The sequence below is a fragment of the Lynx canadensis genome, chromosome B3, assembly GCF_007474595.2.
Source record: "Lynx canadensis isolate LIC74 chromosome B3, mLynCan4.pri.v2, whole genome shotgun sequence".
In the NCBI taxonomy this organism is placed as follows: domain Eukaryota; kingdom Metazoa; phylum Chordata; class Mammalia; order Carnivora; family Felidae; genus Lynx; species Lynx canadensis.
The window spans coordinates 110603690-110621534 of record NC_044308.2 but is presented as its reverse complement, the minus strand read 5'-3'; the positions used below and the strand labels follow the sequence as shown (position 1 = coordinate 110621534).

Sequence of the window (17845 nt, the reverse complement as noted above, 5' to 3'; positions counted from 1 at the left end):
ACCCAACACGTGCTTCTACACAGACCGCACAGATGCGTGAGAGAATATTCGCTGCTCTCATTTGTAACAGCAATAACCATGAAACGATGGTAAGTGTCCATCGATAGGGGACTGCTGAAATACTACACAGCTGTAAAAAACAAGGTGTGTCTCCAGCTGCTGACATAGTAAGATCTCCAAGATATACTGCCAGGTGGAAAAAGCAAGTGGTACCATTTGAATTTTTACTGAAGACATTTTACTCCTCCTTAGGAAAATTCTTGCATTCGTGATAGTCCATTCATTCTAAGCAGTATCCTGGTAAAAAACAGTTTGGACTACTTATTACATTAGGGGTTTGTTTACTATCTTTGGCTTATACACCCTCCACTCACCTTCTCCCACCAATCGTGTTCACTATTCCTATCAATATTAAGGATATAAACCCACCTGGCTTTTGGTGATGAGGAAGCCTAAATCCTTTTAGATGATCTTTGAGTCACCACATCTAACAATAGCCTGCTTTCTTCCCTTATTTACAAGATGAATTCCCGGCAAGTCCCATTCCAGATGACGTCTCATAGGACATTAAAAAACCCATCAAAAACAGTGAACTCTGTGCAGACGGGGCCCAAATGATGCTTTGGAACAGAAACTGACACCATCGTTGTGAACAATGTGCCAGGCACTATACAAAGCATGGTGAAGCTTGGGCTCCGCACTGATGATCCCTTTACCATATGCCTCCGAAGCACTGCCATCAATTCTTTGGATGGCAAAACTGACTGCATGACAACACCGATGTGAACCCAGGGAATTAAATGTAATAAAACCAAGGACACCAGGACAAATATTGCTCCGCCAATGCCAGCAGTGTTTACATCAGCATCAATGGTGATGTAACATCTCCTGGAAGGATCCAACGCAGGAAGATAAGGAAGAGGGAGGAAAAAACAGGAGAGGAAGAACAGAGAAGATAAACAAGAAGAGGAAGGAAAACATTTCAGGGAAAAAAACATTCCGGAGGGAGGGGTAGAGACCAGGGCACATGGTACAAGCCCAATCAACATTTGCTGAACCAACAGAGCAGACAGGATGGACCTGTAGTTAGTGCTTCATGACCGTCCTTCCTGATGACTTAAAAAAATGAATGGTGCTAAAGCTGTGCCAGAAATGGGACCTCCAAGGAAGTTCAGCACAAAAACCTGGAAAAGTGTGACTTTCTCAGGTCTGTTTTAAAGGAACAATATAGAAAGGTACGTGATTAAAAAGGCACATTCTCTATACCCTACTTCCCCCTCAACCCTCTCAGGAGGGATCCCGATTGTGTCCCCAAGAACTCTGTGTGCATGTGCCATTTACCCCTTTGAACACAACAGTGTCAATAAAGAAGGTCTTGTAACTTGCTTCTTCAGTCCCGGGTGCCTGCTGGCAAAGGGGCTCCCGCAGGACGGCAGTGATACTGCAGCACAGTCTGTTAAGGCTAGAATTTATATTTAAACATCCAGATTGCAAAATCATTTCCTTTTATTCTGTGGAACTTCAATCAAGTAAGTTGACTTGTGCATGATTTATGTTAATTTATACATGGTGGTGGGAATTAAGACTGAAGAAAGGCTCCTGGGGAAACTTCTGCTCTTTCTTTCAGAAGATCTTCAGGGCAGGGGCTGACTCCTCTCCACCTTCCCCACACTTCCTAACCAACAGTCGGCCCGAATAGACACTGGCCAAATGTTCAGAGCGGCTTCTCGAAGAGGGGAAATCTAGAAGGAAAAGGACATGAGAAGTAAACGTTCCTCTACGAGCTGAAACACACCCCCACCCCCACCCTGCAGCATCCTCCTTTTGCTCTGCCAAAGCTGTTAACGTTTCCATCCTTCCCACAACCAACTCCAGGAGGGCAGGGTTTGCCCACGGACCTGAACACAATGCGTGCCACTCTTCCACTATGGCTATGTGAACACTGTTCGGGCCGGGAGTGAGCCAGGGGAACACCTCCAGTGTCACATAAGTCCCCCAGGCATGGAGCACACCGCCTCTGCTCCCTTTGCAGGGACTTGTGTAAGCACCCATCCTTGCGGCTGCTGGGAAAAGGACTATACTGTGCCATCAGCCGGACCTTTACTTTCTTAAACAACCTGAGAGTTTTCATTCTGCATTATTACCCTCTGACACCCTTGTCTTCAATGGCTCCTTCTAGTTAGTGTTGCTTAATTCCTAGACTTGTAACTCTAGGTCACTTGCAGCTGTCAGGATTCCCCTTCGTAACTGCCCAGATCAGGACTCGGTTTCCTGAAAACCAGGTCTTCCCTTTCTTAGTTTATTCCCCGTTTTGCTGGAGGACACTGCTAAATACCTTCCTAGGAAGGGAGGTGGGGTGGCACAGCTGGACGTGTCTGAAAACATCTGGATACATTTGGTGGGGTGTTAGGCACAGGTGGGGAGTCAGCTTTCCCCGTGAACTTGGGAGTCTATTCTTCCATTGTCGAAAAGTCCCTTACTGCTGATAAGAAGACAAGTCTTCAGTCTGATTCCTATTTTCTCATAGACAAACCATTTTTTCTTTTCTGGAAAAGGCTTTTTAGGATTACATCTTTGATGTTTTTGAAATTTCAACTAGATGTATCTAGGGAAGGCTCATTCATTGTGACGAGTACTTGGGAGCCTTTCACTTAAGACCCCATGAAGTCCTAGACTCTTTCCTCTTCTTTTCTACATTCTGGAACATTTACTCAACTCCTGCCCACCATCTACTCAGAGTACACAGACCCCTACTGGCACCTGCCTTCCAGGGTGCCAACAACTCAGAACGCAGCCTCCGCGCCAGTCCCTCCAGAGTTCACGAGACGGTGGCTTTCTCCCCTACACTGCCCCTGAACAAGCCACGCTCTTCTTCCAAAAATGTGTTGAGATATTTCCTTCATTGGTCACTGCAACTCTCCCCTCAGTGATGTTTGGAAAGAGAAGTTCTGAAAGTATCACAACTGGCATTTTCAGAGCGTTAGCTTGAGTCCCATAATTCACAACTGTGCCTTGTAAGGAAAAAAAAAGCAAAACTCTCACAGTTAACAACTCACCTGTTTAGAACAACCCATTCACCTGTTCAGTTTCAGGGTCCAAATCAATATCATAGAAACAGGGCCGGGTGGGGAGTCCAGGCATTGTGCTCATCTAGGAGATGTGAAATAGCAGTAAAAATAAAGTGATCTTCATTTCCACCTTCCCTTCAGATAAAAAGCCCAAGGCACAAAAACAGAATATTATTTTACAGTTGTCAAGAAAGGGCACTCTTCTTGTTACACACCAAGTCACCGATCCTGTTATGGCCTCACAGAGAGACCAGCGAGTTTTCAGCAAGCCAACACTGGGCTTCACTACCATCTTCCACATTGACCATTGCAACAAGAAGTAGCAAGGAAGGCCTTCCACCTACATTCTCTAAGGCAGGTGTGGGGATGCTGAGGAGTCTCCTCCCCCCTCCTCAGCCCTCATAAGACCAAAGGGAGGTGCAGGGTTTGTCTGCCTTTTAATTTTGTTTTAATTTGTTTTAATAAGTCTGGGGTTGGGGTGCCTGGGTGGCTTGGTCGGTGGAGCATCCGACTTTGGCTCAGGTCATGAACTCGCGGTTCATGGGTTCGAGCCCCATATCAGGCTCTGTGCTGACAGCAGCTGGAGCCTGCTTCGGATTCTGTGTCTCCCTCTCTCTCTGCCCCTCCCCTGCTCATGCTCTGTCTCTGTCTCAAAAATAAATATAAACATTAAAAAAAAAAAAAAAAAAAGTCTTGTGTTGATGCCCGTATCATTCTGCTTCAGCAGCACATTAGGAATTAGTATCCGTTAACTTGGGCCAAGACATTTCTGTACAAAATCTAAATAGTTTTACAATCACTGTTCTTAGGGGTCCAGTTTGGCCTTCTAAAACTGAGCTCGTAATGCCTATGGATTATATTTGTACTTCCTTCTTTTCTAAAGACCTGGCTTTGACAAAAATCTACCTAGCGACAAATCCTTAAGGCCTGTAAGTAAACTTTCACCTGTAACAGTATCTTGTATAATGAATATGTACAAGTTCCAAATCAGATCCAGACAGGAAAAGAGTTTAAGCTGAACTTCCACAACTTAACGATAACTTCCCAGAACATTCTCTAGGGACCTGCTATCAGTCTCTATTCTGGAACTCTGTAAGCAACTGGTGGGTGTGTGGACAAGAAGGGGGAAGGAAGGGATTGGTCCTCAGACCTAGCAGAAAAGCCTGGAGGTGACGGTGAAGGTGACGGGCTTGTGCCCATTGATGCAGACATGCTACTGGCAAACTCAGGCCGGACCTGTCAGTTTTGCCTTCCCCTCGATGGCCAACCCCTGCACGCACATCAAAAGCGAGTGCCCAGTGCAGCTCCTCCTATTCCAGCTGGCGGCTGCTGACAGTGTCTCCAGAGAGAATAACACCCGTTTCTGTGACAGTCAAGATGCCAGGCCAATGGTTTAACATTCCTATCGAAAGGTAACTTCTCTAAATCCCCAGGACCGAAGAACGTCGTCACAAAGCTGAACCTCCTGCTCTCTGCAGTGGCTGAAGGGGCACCAGCTTGCCCCACGCTGAGAGCTGAGTGGAGCAGGGCACACATCTTTAATAACTTGCCCAAGGCCAAAACCAGCAGTGAAAACTGGATGCGGCTTTAAAGTTACACACTTCAGACTTATAATGCCACCTCTTACCACTTTCTTTCTATCCTGAAAGAGTAACCCAGCTCCAGCACGAGATCTGTTGGTTTCTTTTCCATTATAAATTGGCTCAGTTTACTATTTCGATCCTGTACTGCAGGTAAGGACTAGCTGCAGGTATAGGACACTGGGTGGATCAAAGGGGGAAACCTAGGCACAGGATCCGCATTAACCTGGGAAGGTCAGTGCAAACTGTGAGTGTGCCCTTCAGCAATCTCCCTCCCTTGTCAGCAAAGCTCCTTCTTTAATATGCACGAAGTCATAAGGAAGCATTTGATAATTCATCTTGAAGCAGAAATAAGCAACCTCATTTTCCAAGTCTAAAGGGTTCAATCGCATTTTAAGGGGGGAATTCTTTACTCAGAAACAACCAATTCCTTGAGTTACAGGCATAAGCTGCAGGCCTGTCAAGATGATCAGGGAAGGTCGGAGCCTCTGTCCCTACCCCCTACCCCCCTACTGTTGGCCGGACTGAGTTAATCTGTGAAAGGTACCCAATGAATGTCAGTTGTGATGATACATTAGCACTATCACAGACAATCGATTAGGCCTGTCCTGGATTCAGTCAAGGTCATACTGCCCCTGGGAAACAGAACTGTTACTCATCACAAGTAGTCATGGCTTCACCCTTGAAAGGACACCAGGATGATCCACAGCAAGAGGATTAATCCTAACAGGCCCGACGCCAGCTTGCTCGTCAGCCATGGACTCTGCTCAGCTGGCACGTGCTTGATAGCTTCAGTGATCAATTTCAGACGAGAAGCACAGATGAACCACCCCCCACTCTGCCTGCAGCACTCACTTACCGTCCCCACCAAGGGGTACAGAAAACCGGCCCCGACGCTGGCGCGGATGTCACGGATGGGCAGGACGAAGCCTGTGGGCACGCCCTTCTGCTCTGGGTTGTGAGACAAGGACAAGTGTGTTTTGGCCATGCAGATGGGCAGGTTCCCAAAGCCCTGGGGAGAGAAAGGAACAAAGCAGGACAAATGAAAGGTTGACAACAAAGCACATCTGGGCATCGTGATGATACGGATTCTTCAATTTACTTAAAACATCTAATTCCTGGGGCACCTGGGTGGTTTAGTCGATTAAGCCTCCGACTTCAGCTCAGGCCATATTCTCGTGGTTCATGAGTTCAAGCCTCATGTGGGGCTCTGTGCTCACAGCCCAGCGCCTGAAGCCTGCCTCAAATTCTGTCTCCTTCTCTTTCTGTCCCTCCCCTGCTCGTACTCTGTCTCTCTCTCTCAAAAATAAATATTAAAAAAATAAAAAACAATAAAACATCTAATTTCCTTTACATACACCTCTACCTCACTGACCTCAAGCTCTGTATTCTAGACCCCCCTCCCACCCCCCCAAAAAAGAATCACTGTTGGGTGAGGGAGGTAAGCATCCACAACCATATTCCAAAAGTGAGTATTTTATTTTCATCCATACAACCTATTAAAAATGATAGTTTGGAGCAGATGTGAGGACACAACTGAAGGCAGGCTCTCAGTATTTGAGGAAGACACTTCCTATTTCTCTATGGCTTTTCTACACGTTCATATACCACCTCTGGGTAGATAAAGAACTGGACCACCTAATCCAAGCTCAGTATCCAGAGGGGAGAAGACTGTCACCCAGAGAAGTGAGGCAGTGGGCGCCCAGCAGGGTGGGGAGAACTCAGGGGCTCGGACATCCAGGCTGCTCTGTAAAGAGTTAAAAGAACCAACCAACCAAACACCCACCTGTTTTGTGTAAACGTCAGCTTTGTGTTGAGCTTCGGGGAGCAATTCAATGTCATCGGCCCCGTAGATCTTCTGCGCAATGATCCTGATTTTATCCTCAACTGGAAGCTAATGCACAGGAAAGAGGGGGAGATGCCATGACTGGACACACATGATGATGCTGAACTGGGCCACAGTCTAGGTCCAAGTTCCCACAAGGGCGAGAAGACGCTTTCACATACACATACAGATACACAAATAGTTTGAGGTGCATGTGGGTTACAAACATTTTCTTTTAATACCAAGCTCCAGATTTTATACGTGGAAAACATCCCACAGAGGTAAAGTTACTGTATATGTGTGTGTGTGTGTGTGTGTGTGTGTGTGTGTGCGTGCGCGCACGTGTGCATGTGTATTCAGGACCTCCCTAGGTACGTCATAAACAATACTGCTGACTACCCAAGAATAATTATTTCTTCATAAATACAAAGTAGTGTTCTAATATTGGAGATCAGACTCATGTCAAACCAGACCTGGGATACTTCTGACGAAAGACAACCAGCATCCATCCAACAACTCCCGGTTTGTTATGTGAGAGGCAGATACTATTTTTAACATAAGACAGTGACTGCAAACCACTGTTGCTTAGAAATAGCCATAAAAACAAAATCACCTACGTATTAAAAAAAACACCCCAGTGACTTACATGACAACATGCACTGGGCGTGCTGCAGAAGGCCATGACTTGTGTGGCACCTGAAACAAACAGTGCCAGGCACAGAGGCCAGTGGTCTCTCACCCAGTGAGAGCCTCCCCCTCCAGGGGCTGCTCCGCTGGGGAATGAAATGCAAACTGCGTTAAGGAAAGACTGCCTAGAGGAAATGGGAAGGAAAGCTCCTTGGATGAGCAAAGTACTAAAATTTGGCAATAACCTGACTATGCTCCCTGGCAACTAAGGCTAACAGGACACATCGGGCGAATGTTGTTTTCTGAAAGGAGCAATAATCTATAAAGATAAAAATTTCCTTTGGAGCTACACAGTGCCAATTTAAGGAGAGGCTTTATATAATGGACAAAAATAAGGGGACTGACTATTCAATCACGGTTGTATACAGACGCAACAGAGATCACTTTCCTATGTGTCTTATCATTGGAGCTTTATAAATGCTGAGGCACATTCAGAGCTTCTGAAGTGAAAGTACTTTCGTTGAAGGGTGACTGAAGGCTAACAGATGCTAAATAAGACAAAAAGCAGCAGACTCCAGTGTATCAGAACAGAGAAAATTCCAAGTAGAAACGAGTGATAAAGTCTTTATCACTCAACTTCTTCTGGGCCTCCTGCTGGTCTTCAAGGACTGGGGGTTCCTAACTCAGGTACTGAGGATGGAGCTTAGAGAGAGGCCCTATAAATGCTTTCTTTGCATGTGTGTACAGATTGGCATTTATGGCATTTCCTGAAAATATGATTGGTTGAACAGATTTTCAAACCAGTCTATAAAACTAAAGCCTAATGGGAAAATGTCAATGTCAATAGGACAATGTCAATGAAATGTCAGTGTATTTTATCTGCAAAGGGCAAACAGAAACAAGAGAATGTTAAAAACTCAAGAACACTTGGGTTTCTTCCCTCTACCTTTTTATGGCTATTTTTGAAAGTCTATGACTATATTTTAAAAACCAAGCCAGAACCAGCCTGGAAAATACAAACAGAATTAACTACCACATCCATCCCATGCTCCTAACAAAGTTTCCAGGTGTCGTGAGCATGCTGCTTAACGTCTAATCACATCCTGAAATACACGGACAGATAGCTGAAAACAAAATACAACCCTACTATAAGAACAACGTTTCTCTGAACTCACTTTATCGCATCACAGAATAAGCAGTTACTCAGTGATGAAAAGAATACTAAAGCCTGCCGGGATGCTTTGGCTTTGCACTAGAGCTTCTCTGCACGTGAGGCAGCCCCAAACCAGGAGGTGAGCTTGGGAGCACGCAGCTTTCCCCTGGTACTGGGAAGCGGTCAAAAAGCTTTTCTGAGCATGATGGACCTCCCTGCCGATTTGCAACAACATGGCTGGTGCCTTGGGTTAAAGGCTGTAGTGAATTACACTACTGGTTCTACATTTAACCCTTTTTCCTGCCAGCAGAGAGAAGGTACCATGAGCCTTCCCAAAAGTTAGGTCGTGAGCCAACCTCCCAGAGTGTTCTTGCCTGGACCTGCTCCTCTGTAAATAAGCAGAAACATGCACTGGTAAGAAAGTTGTCTAGGGTTGAAAGCCCAGGCTGTGGTTGTGTAACTCACCTACGTGGGAATCAGACTCACAAGGCTAAAGATGCTAAACACGGGCTCTAAAGAGAGGCAGCCACACAGAAACCTCACTGTGCTTTTTTTTCCTTTTTGTTTTTGTTTTGTCTTATAGCAAGTAACCCACCTTGAGGTCATAGAGGAGCTGGAAGCTGCTGGGTGCCTGAGCTGCTCTCTGGACGGCCTGAGCTAGGGCTAAGGCGCCCTTGCCCCCTTCTGCCCAGTGAGTGCATTTCACAGCATCGAAAGCCCCGTGTTCTTTGGCGAGGCGGCTGACGAGGTCCAGCTCAGCTTCCGTATCTGTCCTGTAAAGGCAGCACTTTGTGTTAAAGCACTGATGACAGTTAGGACAAACTCTTTTGAGCTACTCACCGATAAATGGAAACTAATCAAGTAATACTGACTGGGTTTGAATCCCGGCTCCATCAGTTACCATCTGGGTGGACTCCTGGCTAGTTATTTAATCCTTATGTGCTTTGGTTTCCATGTGGTACAATGGGACTAATCATAGCACTTATTTCATTGGGATGTCATCAGGCTTAGTTGACAAACACATGCAAAATACTTAGAACATTCCAGGAACATCACAGGAATCAATAAATACTAGCTTTTTAAAAACGTTTCCTCCCATTCTGTTGTGGTTAGGCCATTATAACAAGACCAAAGCTAGCACTACAATACCTACACAGCCTACACAAGTTGCCTTTTGCACGAACACTTCTAGCTCAATACGGTCGACTCTTTGTCAAGATAATGTCCCACCAGACCTCCTAAAATAATAGAACTCTGTAGGGCTATGACCTTCTGTTAGCACAAAAGGCCTCTAGAGAGCACAAAGAACATTTAACTTCTTTAACACAGGCCTGTGTGTCACCCACTTCACCCAGTAGAGAAGGGGACGCATGGGAGCCAAATCTGACCCTGGACCTTCAGTGGCAGGAGTGACGAGTTTGCTGTGGCGTCTGTGGTGTAGCTCACACCACAGGCTCTCATTATTGGCTGCTAGAACACAGGCTTAATAACCAATACCAGTAGCTGGAGAACAAAACAAAGCTAAAAGCAGTGCTATACAGTCAGCTCCAGGAGATGTTTTCTGACCATTTTCCACAGTCCCGTTGACTCCTACTCTTTGTACTTACTTGAATGCATTCACAGCCACTACCACTGGAACTCCAAACATTCTGGCATTTTCGATTTGTTTCTTTAAGTTACTGAAGCCTTTTTCAACCAGCTCCAGGTTCTGTAAAAACAACAGGGAAGGTCCATGAGGCCAGCTGCAGGTTCTTCTTAAAAGAACTCCTTGAACCAGCAGCCAGCCACTTAGTCAGAACAAGCCAAGGGCAGATCTGCTGATGCATTTCGCACACCGTGGTGAGGGGGCGCTAGGGAGCCATAACCCTGGGCCAGACTGTAACACTGGAGTGGCGTCAGGCTCATCTCCTGGCTGTCTTGAAAGCATGAGAGTGGGCATAGCTGCTGTCATCACACCACATCTTAATTGCATATTTGCTGTTTGCAGAGAATCAGTTGCTCTTAAGTAAATTATATTTATAGCCTTGTGTTTATAGATGTCATGTACTCATGTGGTACAATGGTACAAACTCTACTCAGCATCTTGCACAGGAGACAGAGCCTAGCACAGTGCCTGGGGTTCATTACACAGCCACCACACGTGCCGTCAGAAAACACGAAGTGATCAGTGAGGCTTTCAAAGGTTCTAATGAGCTCAACCATGTACCTTCACTCGGGACAAAGAAGATAGATGCCACCTTTAATAACCAAATACTATGACGTTTAAAGGAAAGTAATTAAGGAAACATACCTTTAAATATGTTAAATGTTAATGGCAGCTCTACTTGCAGCCTTGGAAAACTGCAAACACAAACCTCCTTTGATGGGGGACTGCGCCAGTGAGTTATGACATACACCCTCTATTAAGTATCATGCAGATGCCATGAAAAGTGAGATAATCCGCATTAACATGGAAACTGTCAAAGATGTACTAAAGTGTGCCAAAGTTATAAAACTATGGACAGTTTCATTAATTCCACTTCTGGACAAATACAAAAATACGTGTATATATTCATGAAATGTTTTAAATGTTGAAAAATATATACCAAACTGTTCAGGGGACTCATATTTGTGTATTATATCCTTACATTGTTTAACTTTCTTTTACAAAAAGGATGCTACCATTATAAGCTTAAAATACATTAGATATCTTTAAGATAAAAATGTAATAGTTTTACGTAAAAATACATACACTGGCTCATGAGCAAACCCAGCAGTCACAGCCCTTGGTTTGTGGATTCAATGAAAGAGCAGAAAAAGGGGGCAAGATAAAGGTAGAAAACAATTACGGTTATAAACATGACTTAGGCTTTTTTCTCCTTTAATAGTTGAAAACTAAAATTAGGATTGAGTTGATATTCTACAGAGCACTGCTAATTCTTTACCTCTAGTCACATGGAAACCAATTAATATGTAAGACCGATTGAGAACAGTTTTTGAAAAGTAGAATTTTGTAAATGAAGACACCAGCTGGGCCAGTGAGGGGCAGTCACTCTAATTAGACACAGGAAAGGCTGTGGGGTGGCAGGAGGGCCAGAACTGTGAATTCCCCTCCTACGCGTGAATCAGACAAATGACCATAAAAGGCAAATCATAACTCAGAAGACAGGCAGACTCAAGACACTAACAATTCTCTTCTAGCTGCTTCTGAAATACTTCATTTAGGGCTTGAACAGTGGCACTCGATTGCTTGACAACTTCAAAAGCCTCCAAAAAAGGCAGAAGAATTGAATTCACAGTGGCAGCGGCTGACCTTCCCGTCTCATGCGAGGGTCTGTCTCTCACAGAACCACCCCAACAGCCTCCAGGGATTTGGGTAGTAAATGATATAAAGAGGAAAAGGCTCAAGGTCACAGTTCTTCTTTGAGCTCCTCCTTGACAGCTAGAGACCAAATCAGCTTAGGGAAACTTTACCTAGAAAAATATAACCAGGATCCTGACTGCATAGTGCCCCTTTAAGGTGGATTTAAATACACAGAGGAAGAGACATTTCACAAAAAGTCCCTACTTGTTCCAGACTCAGATGGCATTTGGTAAGGAAGCAGCCGACGCATTAAGGCAGTGGAAAGAAACGTCATTAGTCTATAGGGCAGGGTTTCTCCACTTCACCACCTCTGACATTTGGGGCCAAATGATTCTTCGCCGTGGGGCTGACCTGTGCACCACATGGTGTTTAGAGGCAGCCTTGGCCTTTACTCAGTGCCAGCAGCACTTTCTACCTGAAGTGGAAACAACCAAAAATAGGTCTCTAGACATTGCCAAATGTCCCCCGGGGGGCAAAACTGCTCCCGATGGAGAACCAACCACTGGTTTCACTAGAAGCACTTCTTCCCTACTTTATTCGATAAGATTCTTCAGCACACAGCAGGCCTCTTACTGCCCCTGTCCACAGGAGCCATACCCACCCCCCTCATTTCCAAACAGGCTGAGAGACGCTGATTCTGCGTATTCTCTAGGACAAGTGGTTAGAAATGACTGAAGTTACCTCCTCTATGTAAGCCTTGGGAAGAGGCAGTCCAGCAGTAACCTGGAAGGAAAGCAGGCAAAGTCAGAGGCATTTTCTACTTACAATCCGGTTTTAGCTTAAAGTGATGCCTTGCCATGTGTAAAAGGCCAGAAGCTGCATACTGGCGGGGGAGGGGTGGTTTACAGCAGGATAAGGTTGTTTCCTGTCCAAGGGATTTAGGGCATATGACCAACAACAAAAATGTCTGGTTTGAGCATTGTGGGAAACCTCTATGGCCTGAATGAGGGACGTGAGGGCAGATCTGTGAAGGTGGTGGGGAAAGGGATGTGTTCTAGCCAAGGGCCATAACCTCAGTGAGCAAAGCACACAGCAGTGGGGGCGGAAGTAAAGGTGCATGTATGGAAAAAGGCAGTGGTCAGAAAGGCCACCCTGAATGTCCCCCAGAGGAGTCTGTGACAGGCCCTGCAATGGGCTCCTGACCTGGTCCACGGAGCCAATGCGCAAGTTTGTGGGGCTGAACTAGGGAGCATGAGCAATAAAACAGGAGGGACACAGCCCAGGATTTTCTCCCTCCATCAGAGTATATTTCAAGGTGTCAGAATACTTAAGTGGTGAGTTCACTGTTACGGAGGTGGCCGGTGGCTTGGCTTCTGCCGCATCCACAGGGACGAGCACTGAGGTAAAGGTGCTCATTCCAGGGACTCCACTGTGGACAATGGGCGTGCCTTACAAGGCTTCAGCCACCCAGCATGGTCCACTCCCATTTCTCTGTCTCCAAAGGGGGCCAGAGAGGCGGGGCGGCAAGCAGGGACATGAGCCACCGTGTTCTGGGGCTGACATGTAGCTCCATGAGGGACTGTGAGCAGCATGTCTGGCTCCTTGACCGAAGTGAGGCTACGTACGAGGCACTCCTTCTCTGCTACCTGAGTTAAGTGTCTGGCATTATGTTTCAGACCATGAGGGCAGGAGGAAAGAAGGTGCAACGGCGTGAGGGGTGCAAGAGGAAAACATGTTGGTTATAACTGGGAAGATAAAAGGAGTCCAACCTGCATTCGTGGGCTAGGAGTGCTTTTGGTACCTGGGGGACCAGTGACACTGGAGAGGTGTCCTGGGGTTGCATTATGGCCGTGGTTCTCACAGAGTGGTCTGGGGACCGAATCCCTTCACGGGGCCATGAGGTCACGACTATTTCCATAGTAACTCTAAAATATCACGGCTCTTTTCACACTCATTCTCTCACTGAGTGTACAATGGACTTTTGCAAAGAATACGTGACATGTGCTAACACAACTGATTCGTGCAGAACATGAAAATCCAGTAGTTTTCAATTAGGCCAGATACTGAAGAGACCTGAAAACTGTACGATGCTTACATTTTGTTTGGGGAAATGTAAGAACTTTTCATTAAAAAAAAAAAAATTGTTTTTGTTAAAATGTAACTCATCTTCAATTCCCAATATAGTCAATTCCGATATAACTACCGAAACAAAAGTTCTTTCAGCGCCTCAAGAATTTTAAGCGTAAAGAAGTTCTGAGACTAAAATGCTTGAGAACTGCTGTATGATAGCTACACGTAGAACACTGATTTTAGGGGCGCCCGGGGGGGGAGCGGCGCTCAGTCAGTTAAGCATCTGACTTCAGCTCAGGTCATGATCTCCCAGTTCGTGGATTTGAGCCCCGCGGCAGGCTCTGTGCTGACAGCCTGGAGCCTGCTACGGATTCTGTGTTGCCCTCTCTCTGCCTCTCCCCCACCCACACTCTGTCTCTCTCAAAAGGAATAAACGTTTAAACAAACAAACAAAGAAAAGAAACACCGATTTTAAGAGAGGGGGCTCTTATTTCTCAAGTTGTAAGACCAGCTTCTAAAATTTAAGAAGGCTAGGAATTTAATACTTCTTCAAGTAATTTCTGAAAACTAGCACACTGTCTTCATGTACGTGTGCTAAAGAAAAGGTATTAAAATAATAGGATAAAAAGTGTAATTTCTAACCAGTAGGAATTCAGGAACACACAAAGTTCAGGTTGGAGTTGAAGATAAGCTAGTCCTAACCTAGTTTCTCTCTGTTACCCGGAGGCAGTCCAGGGCAGACCTACCTTTCTCCTCCCCTTCTCTCCTACTCCATGCTAGTCCCACCCAGCATGTGCCTTTCAAGAAGGCCCTGACCTCTGTCTCAGCTTAATGGTTTGCTTGGCTGGCTGCCAGCGTCACTATTTAGAGGGAAAATGGGACTCATTTAAAAACAGTCTAAACATAAAGGGGCTTTTTGTGGATATAGCCAAGCCCATGTCCTTGGAGGGGCTTAGATATTATCAGATGGCTCCCTCAGAAGACAGGCCGCGAAGCCCATTTCCACCATCTGTAAATGCCAAGAGCCACCAGTGCCTGTGAGTGATAAGGCGGCCAGTACGAGAGCCGTCTGAACACCTCTTGCTTTGGGCACCTCTTAGTCATGAGAATATGAGCAGCTTCATGAAGAAACAGGCACAGGCCATCCCAAGTTCCTCCTAGCCTTCAGAACATTCCTGACAATCAGATCCTTCCAACTCTTGGTCCTCACCGTCGGGCCGCCCCCGTGCATTTTAAGAGCCCTGACAGTGGCAACAAGCACCACCACGTGAGGGCGGAGACCAGAATACCGGCATTTGATGTTAAAAAATTTTTCCATTCCAATGTCGGCTCCAAATCCTGCTTCAGTCACTGTAAGTAAGGAGAAAAGCCACTGTAAAAAGGCCATCCCGACTCCTTTGATATTAAAAGGAAAACAGGTGATCCACCGATTTTGCAAAAATACTCACCCACAAACCCTTCAGGGCCAACAAGCTTGAGTGCGATCCGGTCTGCAATGATAGAGGAATTCCCATGTGCAATGTTGGCAAACGGTCCAGCATGAACAAATACCGGAGTGCCCTATGGAAATCAAGACATCGTGAGCAGTGCCGCCAACATGGTCAAGGGGACGAAAGTCAGTTGGAATCCGAAAGATAAAGACTTCCCAGAAGAAAAATACAAAGCCCCCTCTTTTCTATTTCAGCAGCATCCCGATCACAACAGTGAGGAAGAATGGGAAGAGAGACACGGGCAGGTACAGAACTCCCTGACTCCCCAAGAGAAGTGTGATTTAGAACCACTCTGCTCTGACACGGAAGACTGGTCTGGGAAGGCGGTGGTCACTCTGCTCACCTCTAACGTCTGCATGAGATTGGGCTTGATTGCATCCTTCATAAGCACTGTCAATGCACCACTCACCCCCTACAAAACAAAGGCATGGAGCATTGCTTCCGACCCGCAAGAAACCCCAACCTTTTCAAACCAAAACTCAACATTCTCAGGTCTTCCTTTTTTAGCCACTGTGCACCAATCCGTACTTTCACCTGAGCTATACCATCCATTTACTTATTTTTTTCTGGATATACTATGAAGTTACCACTTATTTTAAGCAGAGATAACACACAGAATGAAAATGACATTCACGTGGAATTTGTGCAAAACATGGAACTCTGGAAACAAGCATCTCAATCAAGCTCTGTTGCTGACTGATGAGGGGAGTCCATTTTATACTGGTTTATAGCACAGAAATGCTAGCTCTTAGAGAACTGAGTTATTTGTAACTTTGATGTCTGGGCAGAAATGTCTAAAAACCAAATTCAGTGTGTGTTTCCCAAAGCTGAAACTGAAAATTTACCCAGGAGTTCAATACAAACTCTTAAAATCTGGTCTCTCTTTGAAACCATCCAACCATAGTTGAACGAACTGGTAACGAAGTAAGAAAGAGCTATGGATCCCACCCATGTTCAATTTTTGGGAGTTTCCAAGTTTCTGGTTTGGGTGTAAAACTTTATTAAAAAAATTTCTGGGAGGGCGCCTGGGTGGCTCAGTCGGTTAAGCATCTGACTTCCGCTCAGGTCATGATCTCATGGTTTCTGAGTTCAAGCCCCGTATCAGGTTCTGTGCTAACAGCACAGAGCCTGGAGCCTGCTTCAGATTCTGTGTCTTCCTCTCTCTCTGTCCCTTCCATTCTCTCTCTCCCTCTCTCTCAAAAATAATAAATAAACATTAAGAAAAACATTAAGGGGCACCTGGGTGGCTCAGTCGGTTAAGCGTCCGACTTTAGCTCAGGTCATGATCTCGAGGTCCATGAGTTCGAGCCCTGCGTCGGGCTCTGGGCTGATGGCTCAGAGCCTGGAGCCTGCTTCCGATTCTGTGTCTCTCTCTCTGCCCCTCCCGCATTCATGCTTTGTCTCTCTCTGTCTCAAAAATAAATAAACATTAAAAAAAAAATTTTTGGGGCGCCTGGGTGGCGCAGTCGGTTAAGCGTCCGACTTCAGCCAGGTCACGATCTCGCGGTCCGTGAGTTCGAGCCCCGCGTCAGGCTCTGGGCTGATGGCTCGGAGCCTGGAGCCTGTTTCCGATTCTGTGCCTCCCTCTCTCTCTGCCCCTCCCCAATTCATGCTCTGTCTCTCTCTGTCCCAAAAATAAATAAAAACGTTGAAAAAAAAATCTTTAAAAAAAAAAAAAAAAAATTTTTTTTTAATTTTTTTAACGTTTATTTTTGAGAGAGACAGTGTGAGCAGGGGCGGGGGTTGGGGGGCAGAAAAACAGGGAGACACAGAACCGGAAGCAGGCTCCAGGCTCTGAGCTGTCAGCACGGAGCCCGACACGGGGCTCGAACTCACAAACTGTGAGATCATGACCCGAACCGAAGTCGGACTCTTAACCTAAGACTGAGCCACCCAGACACCTCTGGGTGTAAACTTTAAAATGATTTCTTTTCTTACACATATTGGCTGTGGAAACAAGAACTTAGTATTTCCCCTTTTCTGAATTCAACTGACAGACTGCTAATCACAGGCCGAACATTTTGGTGTATGTGAACACAAACAGGCTTTCAAAAAATTAATCTGTAAGATTCTCTCATTTCAAACCTCTTATTACCACACAGTTCAGAAATAACCCTTTAGTGCAGAAGTAGCCTAGGGGGACCATCAGATAAACCGCTAATGAGTTGTTCCCAATGTGCTTATTAGCATGGACATGGCGGTCAGCGAGCCTCGTGACAAGAGGCCTCTCTGCAGGGAGAGGCCAGGTGTGGCTCCAAGCTCAGCTACTAAGGACCTCACTGGAGACTGGCTGTTCTCTGAAAACTGAAATTATACATCCGCTTTTAGGAATACTCACAGGTTCAAGGTGTTGCTCAAACCATCGGAAACCTGTGGTCTATTACTGGAGCATACCACCCGTTACTCGCTACGAAGTGCTGTTTATAAATTTCGAATTCTCTTACAAGCAGGAAAATCACAGTGAATTCATCAGTAACTGCTGAGATACGCTAACAGACACAGGCGTGTCACTGAGCTTGCAGCAGCCGGGTACCCACCAGATCTTCGGTACTGATGGGCTCCCCCTTCTTGCTGGATGCCACCACCATTTTGCTCAGTCTCTCCCTCATGTCTTCTAGTGAACCGGTGAGAGCCAGGACAGCCATGATTTCACTGGCCACAGAGATATCAAACTGGGCCTGTCGGCAGGGAAAAGACACAACACACAACACTGCATCCAACCAGAAGACTGGATCGCGAAAGCAATCCC

At 45.9% G+C, this 17845-nt stretch overlaps 1 protein-coding gene across 1 annotated transcript in view; it reads right to left on the bottom strand.

Annotated features, from left to right (window-relative positions):
• Positions 1-1488: 1488 nt before the first annotated feature.
• MTHFD1 (methylenetetrahydrofolate dehydrogenase, cyclohydrolase and formyltetrahydrofolate synthetase 1) overlaps positions 1489-17845 on the bottom strand; it is a 62426-nt gene continuing 46069 nt past the window's right edge. The window contains exons 18-28 of the mRNA XM_030319280.2: positions 17634-17774; positions 15440-15508; positions 15055-15166; positions 14817-14956; positions 12278-12319; positions 9861-9961; positions 8849-9026; positions 6435-6542; positions 5508-5660; positions 3057-3150; positions 1489-1742 (exon numbers count right to left, since the gene is read on the bottom strand). Of these exons, the coding sequence (XP_030175140.1) occupies positions 3061-3150; positions 5508-5660; positions 6435-6542; positions 8849-9026; positions 9861-9961; positions 12278-12319; positions 14817-14956; positions 15055-15166; positions 15440-15508; positions 17634-17774 (1134 nt within the window). The 3' untranslated portion in view covers positions 1489-1742; positions 3057-3060. The remainder of the gene's footprint in view (positions 1743-3056; positions 3151-5507; positions 5661-6434; positions 6543-8848; positions 9027-9860; positions 9962-12277; positions 12320-14816; positions 14957-15054; positions 15167-15439; positions 15509-17633; positions 17775-17845) is intronic.